At 36.2% G+C, this 13,668-nt stretch overlaps 1 protein-coding gene across 6 annotated transcripts in view; it reads right to left on the bottom strand.

Annotated features, from left to right (window-relative positions):
- Nucleotides 1-13,668, bottom strand: part of CFAP47 (cilia and flagella associated protein 47) — a 354,600-nt gene that overhangs the window by 97,289 nt on the left and 243,643 nt on the right. For all 6 annotated transcript variants that reach the window (XM_053934673.1, XM_053934672.1, XM_053934674.1 and 3 more), the window contains 3 exons: nt 11,050-11,221; nt 9,349-9,510; nt 925-1,093 (listed from right to left, as the gene is read on the bottom strand). In XM_053934673.1, the coding sequence (XP_053790648.1) occupies nt 925-1,093; nt 9,349-9,510; nt 11,050-11,221 (503 nt within the window). The remainder of the gene's footprint in view (nt 1-924; nt 1,094-9,348; nt 9,511-11,049; nt 11,222-13,668) is intronic.

The raw sequence follows: 13,668 nt of genomic DNA, 5'->3' as shown, positions 1-13,668 counted from the left end.
GATTGAAGGACCTTGTTTTTTCCAGGATTTGAATTTCTTATTCATTGTTATACAAGTTGTCACTTATAGAGATAAAACACTTTAGTGATTTGCCATGCGTCTTTTTATCAACTTTGTTCTGACCATCTTATTTCTGAAATCAATATTGCTGTTTCACTTCTAATATAGAAGTCTGAAAACACTACCAGCATGCAGTGAATAGAGTGAAAGTACAAACCATGATTTATAGAGAATGTGGGGTTTTGCTCCTGCTGTGTGTTTTCAACATATTTCTTCTAAAGAATAACTTAAAATTTGAAAATTGGTTTCTGAGAGCATTTTTACTGCTGAAGGAATACATGCCTTCAAATGTTTCCTGACCTTCACACTTACACAGGCTACTTGGTTGCAAATAATTTTTGTTTATTTTGCATCTTGCTTTGAAAGAGCTATTCCTGGCTTTGTGCTCTGAAATTCTCTCCTCCACAGTTTGGCACCTGCCATCTTGGAGCCTTTGATCATATAAGATGTATAATACAATTAAAATCAGTAACTTAGGCTTCACAACTTCAATTACTTTTATATTCTCCACCGGTTCTTAACAAGATAATATTGATTCTCTGTGAAAGTCATGTTGTCTATGGAGTTGGGGCAAACATATCAAGATTAAGTATCTGCCTCTGGTGCTGATGGCAAAAGGATAATTATAATACAGTGCAAAATACAGTGTAAAATACAGTGTAAAATACAGTATGTTTTTCCAGCTTGTCATCAGTCAATTCTCCAAATTTAGTTTTATTCTTGTCCATTGTGAGGAGTAGCAAAACCATCACAGCACATGCACTGGTGTGTTCCAGTGCTGCTCTTTGGTGCAGGATTTCTCTTCCTGCCGGCACTCCTTCAGGAGTATTTGTGGATTTGTGGATTGCCCTGGGGAAGGCTTACCTCGATGACCAGTGTTGCTGTGTGCTTCTTGCCATACATCCTTGGCTTGTATCCCACTGTTATGTGGGTTCCCACAGTGCCTGCTGGGAGAAGCTCTCCAGCTTGTGGCATCACATGGAAATCAGGATCACTGCCCGCCAGGAAATGTGCAGTGAATGGCTCTGGGTACCTGCAGAAAAGCACAGGAGACTGTTGTGCCTTTTACAGCTTCTGCACAGAATTTATCTGCAATCTAACACTTAGACCACCATGTGCCATGACTCAGGAAACATGGCATGGAATGAATATGGAATATTAACAGCATTCTTACTTACAGAATAATTATTCTGTAATAATTCTTTATTTATACACAGGGACCTGCATACTGGTATTCAATTTCAAACACATTTACATGCTATTATAAATATTATATTACCTATGGAATAATTATAACATTTGCCACTAGGAAAAAAAAGCATAATTTGACTTGTAAAGATATCATAATAGTGATAGAAGTAAATTCCGTATCAGACTGAAAATCCATTTCTCCTATTAAAAGTACTCCTTTTTCCAGTCCCTAATCAAATAAAACTGACAAGCTACCCATTTTATTAAGGTTTATGACTAGAACTGAATTTGCATTCTGGCAGAGTGTTACTAGACTAGGAGGGAGTTCTGAAAGCCTTGAAATGAAGATATGAAAAATAATAATTTTTATCATTGTTTTCACATTTTTCATATCCCATAGACTGAACATTTTAAGATTTTGCAGTAACATAATTAGGTTCCTGTATTGATAATATTGTGTATCTCTTATCTCAAAGAATTTCTGTCACAGGTACTGCAGATCTTACCTAATGCCTTGGTTCACAGCAGAGCTGTTGGACCCAAAGAAAATCCCTAGTCCTGGTGAAGACAGTGGCTGAGCACTATAAAACAATCCTAGGCCAATCCCAAACTAAATCCTGTCCATCACACTTCCTCAGGGACTCCTTGCCATAAACATTCTCAGCATGAAAAGAATGTACATTTTTCTATTTTCTGGTGAGGCATTCTCCTTTTAGTCTTTATATCTGTTGCTGAGGACAACTCCATCACTCTCTGAACAGAAGGAGAACACAGGAAATTGGAAGTAGAAATTCAATGGGATGGTCAAAATTTAATCCACAACACCCTGGCACTGTACAGCAGGGCAAGTATTGTGCATGCTTAGAGGGAATACATTTTCCTGTATTGATAAAACCTGAAGAATGAAAAACTAACAGCATCTCAAAGAAAAGCTGTTCAAATCCGTTTATTCATGGGCTGTCACACCAGAAATAGCACTTTTCAAAGAAAACACCCACAAAGAAATGAAACTTAATATTTTATGGCAAGTTATATCTCTGCGGAAGTGTTCCGCGCTTCCTGGGCGAGCAATATCCTATGGGTGGCACGCTGGACCTGTGTCATTTTGTTGAAAAATAGCCCTCTCTTGGAATATGTTCTCATGAAAGGTTGTTCTATATTCAAAATGCTCTCGTGAAAAAAAGGTCACGCCGCCAGTTTATAGAAACAAACAGAGTGCAGAAAACAGAATCCAAAAAGCTTCTGTTGCCTCCAAAAAATTAACTGATACTTAGAAGTGCTGTTGGACTTGGGTGCATTAGCAGATTTAGCCTGGCTCTTCCTTTAGGTGACAGCATGGTGGGCAGAAGTACTGAATGTCTGAAACTACATTTCCAGTCTTCCAGTCTTGACATCAAACTTATGCTAACAACCTTTTTTTATGGTGCCTAAAGCTGTGCCGCTGAGTTTATAGCCCTGGGCCATCAGCACTAATCCTGCTGGGCCTGAGCTCCCATTCATGTGCAAGATAAGCCTTGAATTTTCACATCTTTGTTTCCCAAAAGGAGTGCTCAGCTGTGAATGCCTAGAGCACACCTACTACACACAGACAGCAGGTACGGGATCAAAGAGAAGTGAGGCATCTAGACTGAGCAGCAGAGCAGAGCACTCATCAAAAATGCCTGAGATAAATATTCAAACCCTCATGCTGAAAACAGACCTGGACACAGGTCTTCATTTCCAGCATCACTGCTCTATTGACTAGCTTCAGGAACATTGCAAGGCAGCTCTTTCTGTGTCTCCTGTGCTCCGGCTGTTCTCCAGTGAACAGTTAGGGATGAGAACTCCTAGTGCGTGCTTGGTGTCTTTGTAAAACATCCAAGAGCATGACTTGGACCACAGATGTGATGATGAAGTGCTAAGGGAGATGAGACAGGGGAGAGGCTGCTAACATAGCAGACACAGGAAAATACAGATTTTATTCCTGCAGAAATTGCCTCTTAGCAGGGAGTTATGCAACAGTAGCTTGCTTTGGAATTTTTCAGAGACACCAAACAGTCAGAAAACACAGAGGAGAAAAAGCCACAGCTTTTGTCCAGACAAGGGGACCAGACAGTTTAAAGTGAAACTGTCAAAAAACTCACCTATAATTATTTACCAAGATATAATACCACAAGATATTTACCAAGTCAGAGAAAAAATAATGTTATTACATCACCCTTGTCAGATTTTAAAAATGAAAAGGAAAAAAGTAAAAATCTTTAAATAAAATCTGCACACTTCTCAACAGCATTATCACAAGGTACTAGAGGCAGCTATAATTTTTGAGTAAAATTCATAAAGGTATATGAACTTGCATAAACATATAAAATCAAAGCTAAAACATCCCTGTTCCCAAAGCCTGTCAGTTTTAAACAAAAGAGTCAGAGTGTCTACTGGATGCCAAATGTTTCTCAGAGTAGAAACTATGTCCAAGAAAGGAAAATAGAAATCCTGACAAATTAAATGTATAGCCATAATATGATAGGCCAGCAGGGATTGTGATGAAGATGGTACAAAAACCAGCAATTAAAAGATTATACATAATCAGAAACAGAAACCTTTCACTGATAAATCTTGCATTGTTTTAAAAATAAATCTAAAGATGCCCCCTGACACAAAAGAAGCAGTGCTTTCACTGCTGTTCACATTTGGAAATGAACTGGCATGCTGGGTACCTCACAAGCACAAGTAAATTGCTTTCACTTTCTCATTTTTTATAATAAAGAGAAATCTGGAGATGAAATTCCCAGAATATCACATGAATTTCAGACATTACAATTTTCTGTGTCTGTATATTTAGTGTATAATTAGTAATTATGTTTTTTAAAATTAAAATTTAATTCCTCCTTTTTGATAACTCCTTCAGGTGAAGCAGCTCTGGAGTCAATGTTTGGATTGTCATTTCTCAGCCATGAAGGTCGGTTGTGAGGCAGTCTGCACTTTTTCAAGAAGGGTGGCAGATATGAACATACTTTATAAAGCTTAATGATGTGTAGAGTTTTGAAAACACACAAATTAATTAGAAAATGTAAGGGCAGAGGCCTTATAAAACAAAGAAAATAAATGTGTTTTCCCATTTGTCTTTCCTTAACTCCTCTCATAATGGTTTGATACTGCCATCAGACAACATGAACTCTGTCCTTACTCAAATAATGAACAAGAGTAAACAATAACTTGAATTTAAATAATAATTGGACAATCAAATCATGGCAACCTGGAAAAGAGGAAACTGAGCTGGTCTTACATAGACATTTTCATAATTACTCCTTTAACCTTGTCCTTATATAGAAGTCTATGTTTTTCAGTGTTCTCATGCTAACAATTTTCAAATTATTAAACTAAAAAAATAATAGCAGCAACAATACATCTTCAACTAAAGAAGAACTTAAAATTTATATGCCTGTAGCAATCACACTCCAAATCTTATAAAATACTCAACACAACTAAAAATATTTATTAAATTTTATTAAATTACGGCTCAAAATAGTTTAATGTTTCTCTTCCCAAAACTACTGAAGCAGTAAATTATTCCTGTAGAAATGCATTCCTTTACAAAATTCAGCATTCTGAAAAGCCATGCATAAAAATACCAGCATGTAGTCCTTTTGGTCTAACACTTGGGTATTTTTTGCTAATAAAAGAAGAGTAACAAAACACCTTAATCCGTAAAGTACGTAACTGCTGCAAGAAATAAGGGATATGAAAACGTTAGAACAGCTGTAATTGGAAACATTTTTTGTTGTTGTTTTCCCTTCAAAATAAGGGAGGACACAGAAACAAAATGGGTGGCCCACTAATTCCTCAGAATTAAAATCAATTTTGTGTGACCAAGGAATGTTTTTACTTGAACATTTATTCTATGCACTATGAAATGTGCAAGGAAGAAACAAGGAAAATCTCCAATGAAAAGTAGGTTAAGAAAACTAAATCTGCATGTGCAGTTGTTTTAAAGCCAAATTTCATCTTTATTCTCATCTCCCCAGTCCACAGTTTGAGGCTTTTCTTCCTCTTTATTCTAGCTCTGTTTCCATAATCAGGTGGAGTCTTAGATTTTGCAGATGCCCCTCTGTAGAGATCACATCAACATGAGGCTGTTCGCTTTTTTTGGAGGCTGTGATAACAGGTGCCACATTTTTTGGAGGGGCAGTTTGAGTTTATCCAAGAAGCTGCCTTATTGTAACGAATATCCTGCTTGTGATAAACAAAGGATTGGAGTGACAGGGCAGGATGGAAAGATGGAAAAAAATCTACTGTATATGGGAAGCTATCCATGATTGTAACAATCACTAACAGCTATGTGGGAAGACAGAACTAAACTGGTGAAAGGAAACTCTGTGTATGAGAAAAAAGCAGACAGAACAAATAGGAGAGAATTATCCCCCAGCTTGACTAAACCTTCAAATGTAGTGTAGTTTACAAAAGAATTCCAAGTGAATATAGTGTTCACAAATATCTATCTATCTATCTATCTATCTATCTATCTATCTATCTATCTAATCTATCTCACAGATCTCATGTTGGCTACTGAAGTATTTGCCCTGGAAAACATAAGGTAACATTCTGCTGTAGCTGGATATCAGTATTTTAATGTGAAGAAATAAATCCAACATCAAAATAACTCTGTACAGGAAGATAGAGCAGTAAATAAGCTCCAAAACCCACTTCTGTATTAATGTAAATGTCCTGATCCCAAACTTAATTGATTAAAAATACATTATCTTCAGTGTGCCAAATATAGAAATGGCTAGTTTTCTTAAGCAAAGTATCATTTTGAGAGTTTTTATTTTATGTTTCAGTTACAGATTTCAACATAAAATAAGATACCAATAATTTAAGATCGATATCAAATAAATTTCTCTAAGTTTTATTTCCAAGGATAATATTCTATCCTTTTTGGTTAACACTGCTGTCATTCTGTAAAACATTGGCATTCAATAATGCATTTGGTATTAAAACAAGCATTAATATTATCTCAAACATTAGAGGTTTATACTAAAACAAATTACTCCAGTGGAAATGCTGCCAATGATTTCAGCTGGTGTTGAATTAATCCCACATTTATGATAAAACCCAGAAAAGGTCATCCATGAATGTTAAGAAGTAGTAGATTTTTCTTATTTAGGAAGTGAAATCTGCTGTTTTGACTCTAATCAAGCTTAATGCCAATACAAGAAACCCTTCAACAACACGTCCCTTTGGAATTCTTAGAGCTGAGTAAAATACTGGTCTACTCTATTCCAGCTGACATAGGTGCATATAGTTTTAAAAATACACTTGTTTTCTTCATGCAATAAAACCTTTTAGCTGCATTCTCAGTATCTCCCATTATTTTCTGGAGCAGATATTGGGCTATTTCTCATTGTGTGAACTTTAAATGTATTGAAAGGGTGCTTTACATGTTTTCATGAACTGCTGGAGCTTTCATTATTGCAGGTCATTGGGAAGTGTAGCAATGACCTCCCATTTGTAACTGATCATCCTTCCAAAATCATTAATTCATTCTGAGATATCCTGTACACACTGAGGATTTTGGGGGGGGGGGGGGGGGTGGGGGCAGGGAAGGGAGGGGAGGAGTGTGGAATTTAAGGAGGAAGGCCACATTTGAGTTGCACTAGCTCTAAAGAAAAAGAAAGCTAAACCCATTGATTTCACAGATTTATTGTGGAGCACTGAAGATCCTCATTCAATGTGGGGTGTATATATATCATCAAGTCATCAAGTATCTGTACATGCAAGGAGTAAAAAAACCCCATCTCTCTTAAAGTGACAGAACTGAGTCTTTATGGATTGTGCTGCTAATTGATTACCAAGAAAATTCCAAAGGGCTGATCATTTTTTTTTTTTTCAGGGAGTATCTATAGGATGGCACTTTCTATCCTATTCAAAAATTTTAAACCATGTTTTAATATTTCATTGTTTTGTTTTTAATCAAAATAATTTGAGTTATTCAGGCATTAAATTATACCTGTTATATAATGTTTTTCTTATGTAATTGCTTTTAATCTGAAGGTCCACTATCCTATGTGTTGGTTGGCTGAGTGTTCTATTTCTATACAAAACCTCCACCACCAAAATCTCCTAAGCAAATCACAGGTAAGATAAAGCAATATATAACTTATAGAGCAATTCACAGAATCACAGAATGGGTCAGGTTGGAAGAGATCACAGAGGGTCATCAGGTCCAGCCTCCCTGCTCAGGTGATGTCATCCAGAGCACATGGCACAGGATTGTGTCCAACAGTTCTTGGATATCTCCACTGAGAGAGACTCCACAGCCCCTCTGGACAATGTGGTCCAGTGTTTGGTCATTAAACAGGAAAGAAATTATTCCTAATGTTCAGGTGGAACTTCCTGGCCATCAGTTCCTGTCCCATTGCTGGACCCCACGGAGCAGAGCCTGGTCCATCCCCTGACCCTCCCTGCAGACACTGGCAGACAGGGATGAGGGCCCCTCTCTGCCCTCTCTTCTCGAGGCTGGACAGGCCCAGCTCCCTCAGCCTTTCCTCACGGAGATGCTCCAGTCTCTTCATCATCTTTGTCACCCTCCACTGGATCTGCTCCAGCTCCGTGTCTGTGCTGTCCTGAGGAGCCCAGAACTGGGCACAGCACTCCAGGTGATCCCCACAGGGCTGAGGAGCAGGATCCCCTCCCTGCCCTGCTGGCAGTGCTCTTCCCAAGGCACCCTCATGAATGGAGTTCCTGGTACTGTTTATAACACAGAGCTTTTTTACTAATGTAATGCAAACGTTACATTTTTATTTGAAATGTATGGGGGGAGCAGCTGCTATATAAAATAAAGTTGGAATTTGTTTAAGGGCAAAAGAGAATTTATTTTCCGTCACAGCTCTTCCTTTATATAACTATAATGACTCAGGTTTTATAACACCTTTCTGGAGAACATCAGGTATCTTCACTGCTATCAAACACCTACCAGGAGATTACAACATTGCCAGAGCAATTGCTTCACTTTTGTTCCTGAAACAGCCATTCTGTTGAAGCTGTTAACTTGAACACTGTGATAGCAGTCTTTGTCAGAGTCCTCAATAATTAACATCACTGACAGACATCTAAAACCTGGAACAACTGTCCATCTTAGAGACACAGCTTTTGGAAATAAGCTTAAAAAAATCAGTTGTAACCAAATACGCTTCCTGATGAGGATGAAACCAAAGGATGTATCCACAATGGAAGTGTCAATCTGCGTATCTGGCACACTTTCTAGATATATAGTAAATATAATTAATTTAAAAGAAAATAAAATAAATTTTAAAAATTCCATAAGCTACATGGGTTGTAAACATTATGATTCATTCCGATTCCCTGTTTAATATTTTAAAACTTATCTATCACTATGACACAATTTATTCCTTGACTTCCTGCTGTATACAAATGACATTGTAAGTTTACTATAACATTGTAAAACTCTGGGAAATTAACTGAAATATGTGAATAATATATATTAACAGAGGTTTCTGCAGGAATTTAAAAAAGGAGAGTAACAAAAAAAGGAGATTAACAAAATACTGAAGCATTAGACCATTATTTTAGCACATGGAAGTAGAGATGAATTCATAGCATGCTTACGTAATACAATAGGAGTACTTTAAAAAGAATGGCACATATAAAAATTTTTAAAGCACAATGTGAAGGAATGTTTTTAACTTGGTGTAAGCATAAAGTACCTTGAAAAAAAATCTCCTAGTAAAAGCATTAGCTTTTAAAGCTTTACTAGTGAGCCTTTAATATGACAAAATTGTTATCATTCCTTAACATTGAATTACACATTTTAACATCCTCCAAAGCCTTTTAGGGGGGAAAAAAAAAATCATAACATAAACATCTGTATCTATTCCACAGATTTTCTCTTAAGCCAAAGCCTAAATGTAGAATGCTTCTGTTTTCTACAGAGCTTCAAAATCACATTTGTTACTTAAACAATGCAGCTCTTGAAAATAATGATGAAATAGCTGCATCCCAGTTATGTGTCTGTTGCCCAAATTTATTCTAATCAATGTGCTTGAGTAGGAGTTGTACCCTCAGAAAATGGCATAAATTCTTGAGCATAAGTGTTTTTACCTTGTCTGGCTTGTGAGCTTAAAGCTAACTATGGATTCCTTATTCAGGCCAACTGCTTCAATGTTGATCACGTCATCCACTTCTGGCTCTGTGGCAATGAACACCAATGGAAACTTCCAAAGGCCTCCTGCATTACACTGAATTACAACAGTTGCCTCATTCCTTAAAATTTCAGATAAAAACAGTCAATACATGGAAAAAATTATAAAACAAGAACTGATTAATGTAAAAAAAAAAAAAATTTTTGAGTGTGTAGCAGTAAACTGCAGTAAAATGAAAATATGAATTACTTTAAACCGGAATACATCCCTAATTTTGCCTGGCATAGTATATGTGAAGTAAACTTGACTGGAATTTAGATTAAATAGCACTAGATATTTACACAAATTACAAGAAAGAACATAATATGCAAGTAACTAGTAACAAGTGCTATTCCTAGCACAGCCATGAGATTTTATTTTTCTGCTTGCTCTCTTTGGAATAAAAAAAAAAAAAAAAAAAAAAAAAAAAACCAAAAAAAACCAAAAAAACCTAAATTTATTTTACTCATTATTTTGTATTTACTGTGATGTTAGAGGAGAATTTCACCCAGAACATATTAGCAGTTCATATTACGATCAAGATCTGACAAAGGTCTATGTATTTAAGGAAAGGCCGGACTCTGATGCCTTCAGACTGTCTAAGAGAGTTGGTGCTGTAGATTCTGAAGATAACAAAACTAATTAATTGCAGTCACTGAGTCCACTGCAGGAAGCCTAAGTCTCAAGTACACAAAGATAAAAAAATCCAAACCAAATTAAAAAATAATAAAATAAAAATGAGTAGAAATGAAAAGGCTTTCTAAATTCCCCTCCCTCTGGCACAATGACACTGAATCAGGTGGGCAGATCATTCTTCCTAAAGGTTTGTTCTTTGTTTATTTCATTAATCTTCTGGACAACTGCAAATAAAGAGTAATCTCCTGCCTCCTAAAGATATCTCTTTTCATGCAATCCATGATACTCAGGAGTGACTGTTCCCTAACACTCCTGGTATTGTCAGGATTCTGGATTTACTTTGTGCCAGCAGGTCACAAAAGCTTCTTTTCAGCCTCCTCCTGACCCACATCTGACTGTATCCAAAGGAAGGGGCAACTTCCCTCTCTCCAAAAGGATTTCTCTTCAGCAGTTTCTTTTTAAAGAAGGGGGATGTTCTTACATTAATCAAAGCACATCCATCATTTGTTACATCAAAATAATAAAAAAGGAGAATAATTTCCTGTGGATCATTGTTACTGGGGCAATAGAAACTAATTTCAAATTCAACTACCCCACCCAGTCAAAGAATATGTACATATGCTTGTCTAGGAAAAGTTTTCCACGACTGATAGACCATCGTGTTTGTATGCTTTTTATGAATTATGAGAACAAATAATTTTAGTTGGAAGTCTTTCAATACTCCAATGTTTAGAAGTAAAACTATGCACACACAGGCTATGGAAGTAACTCAACAGAACCATCTCAGAGGCACTAAAAAGAAAAACTGTCAGTTTTAACATCAAAGATATCATACTGAGAAGCAGCAAGGGAGAAAATCTAAACCAACAGATCTCAGAGGTGAAAACAAACGAGGAAAATAATACAGGGAAATAATTATATAAGTAAGAGTGACCCAACAGGATTTCATTATGTGTTCTTTTGGTAGTAAGGAACAGGACCTTACCTCATTGGTTTGCTAGGTGCAAACACTACATTAAAGATCAGTGTTACAATTCTGGATACTGTATCCCATTCTTTTTCAACCAGCTCCATACCAATCAAAGATTCAAGCTGAGATCTCATTTCATCTGATTGATATTGCAATTCATACAGAAACTCCAGTGTTGAAGAGGAACCTAAATGATACAGAAGAAAAATATCAGCCTGTGTGCACTGCAATTTCACACAGTTGGTTGGCTCCGTGTTACAATTCTTCCATTTGTTAATAAAAATGACAAATAAGTAAAACTAGCAATTATCTAAAACTTAAGTGATTTCCTTCTGACTCCATAACAAAATCTTCCAATTTCATATGACAGGCTATACAGTTTCCAGAAAAACAGAAGCTGGAAAACTTCCTTGGGATATGTGAATAGTAATAGCAATATTGCTCTGGCTGGTGAGATGCCTTCTAGTTCATCAGCCAAATGAAACTTTCATAATACTCTTCTTGAGTAATACCATTGGGACAATTGGGAAAAAAAACCAAAAAACATCATTAAGGACATCAATGACATTGATGGCTGCAAGCCCAAGACACAGAATGCAGAGAAATAGTGAAGATGTCACCAACAGCCTCTTCTCTCATTCCCTGAAGTAGCTATGAAAAGGCCAAGTAGTAATGACATAAAAATAAACAGCTGAGATTCTTGAATCAAATGTCTCCTCCAACTGTAATAAAGGAAACTGAGATATTCAGTATACAATAGTAATTTGTGCACAGGAGGGAACATTTCTATGAGGAAAAGAATCTCAAGCTGCTATCTATTTAAAAATTTTACACATTTCATGGATGAGAAGTGTTTTAACACAACCACTAACTCCTAGAGGGGATTTCATTTTACTATGACCACCTATCTCAGGGCACATTTTGAATTTGCACAGCTGAGTACAAATGTACAGAACTGCTATGTGTGCATCCCTGTACACATATCCTGGCTTCATGGTGCCAAGAGCTGCAGAGTTAATTCCCAAGGCCTTCTGACCCAGAATTCTAAAATACAGATGACAGATTTGTTTATATAAAAAGTTCAAGTGACAATGTTGAAGAAAAGCTTATTTTGTTGCTGCCAATCTGTAAAATCACCCAAATTTAAGTAAGTGTGGAGATGCCTCCTCACACTTCTAGTCCTTTGGCCTTCTCTGAATTGCACAATTTCCTCTTCCAACTTCAGCAGCTAACAGGAGGCGTGACCTTTTGTTGCTTCATTTTTACAACACAAAGATTAAGAAATGTAGCAGCTTATACTGAACCATTTGTAACTCTTTAAAGTAGACTGTTCACAGACCTCTGTACCATATATATCAGATTAGAGTCACACAGATGTAAAGTATTATGACCAGGGATTATTAACCATAGTAGATTAGATACATACCGGGTACCAAAAGACAGGATTTCCATTTATTGATCCATATATGCTGGGACTTCCTTACAATAAATGTAATTTTTATGAACACTATGAGTATTTTCTCCTACAGTCTATAAGATTTAGGACCCTACAGTCAATAAAACTTAGGAACCTCCTACATTTGTTTCAACCTTGCTGTTTTTCCATTTGAAAAATGTAATGTTTATGTAATGCATTCAGATTCTAACACAGCCCAAGGGTGACTTTTAGGAGTCACCCTTGACAAATGTTAGAAAATGACGATTCAGATACTGACAATGGAAGAGAAAGGATGACACAGTTTGGAGCATTTCGCAGTGAAAAAAAATTGCAGCTGTTGAGCAGATGCTTCTTTCAGCAGGTATATCACACAATATTACTCAGGAAAAGCTTATTTTATAGTTCAGATGTTACAAAGACAATGTTGGGAACTGTATGCTGCTTTTAATATCCAAAGACATTTGGGTTTGGTTTGACATATCCATACATATGCATATATATACATATACATATATATATATACATATATATATGTAAAAAAATTTTCAGTCAGAAGCAATGAAGCAATTAAATATTTCTTTTCTGTTCCAGGCTGATTTGCAACCTGTTCTATGCTTATATTAAGTAATTAGTTAAAATATTTTATACTTCCAACACTTAAGGAAAAAATGATGCATTTATGAATGCCAATATTTGGAACTTTGCTATAATGTCCCTTCAGCTCATTTTGATCTAGACTACTGATCTAGTTTAGCACTGCTAAAAAATGTAAAACAGTTATATTTTTCATCACAGCTGCCCTGAAGACTCCTGTATTATCGTGCTGTGGGAATTCTCTGTGGAATGTTAATTTTTGATTTTAGCACTCCTGTAATACACTGCCTAAACAAACTGGCAGAACCTAGAAGAAAAAAAAAAGTTATGAAACGGCTAGGAAATTGTCCAATTCTTCATATATTCGAAGTTCTCTTGACTCTTAGAATTCCTAGTTTCAATTAAAATGGCACAAGATATAAAACATGGAGATAGCACTAACACTTTCTTTAAAGCAAAGTCAAATACAAGATAACATACTGCTCAAATAGGCCTTGACCCTTTAGGCCAGGTTCTTTGTATGCTTTCATTCAATTTTCTCTTCATTTCAGTTCAGTTTTCTGAATCACCACTTTCAATACAGGTAAAATTCTTGTTTTATC

This window comes from Vidua chalybeata, chromosome 2 (assembly GCF_026979565.1).
Source record: "Vidua chalybeata isolate OUT-0048 chromosome 2, bVidCha1 merged haplotype, whole genome shotgun sequence".
In the NCBI taxonomy this organism is placed as follows: Eukaryota; Metazoa; Chordata; class Aves; order Passeriformes; family Viduidae; genus Vidua; species Vidua chalybeata.
Note: the sequence above shows the minus strand (reverse complement) of the source record. Positions and strands in the feature narration are given on the sequence as shown.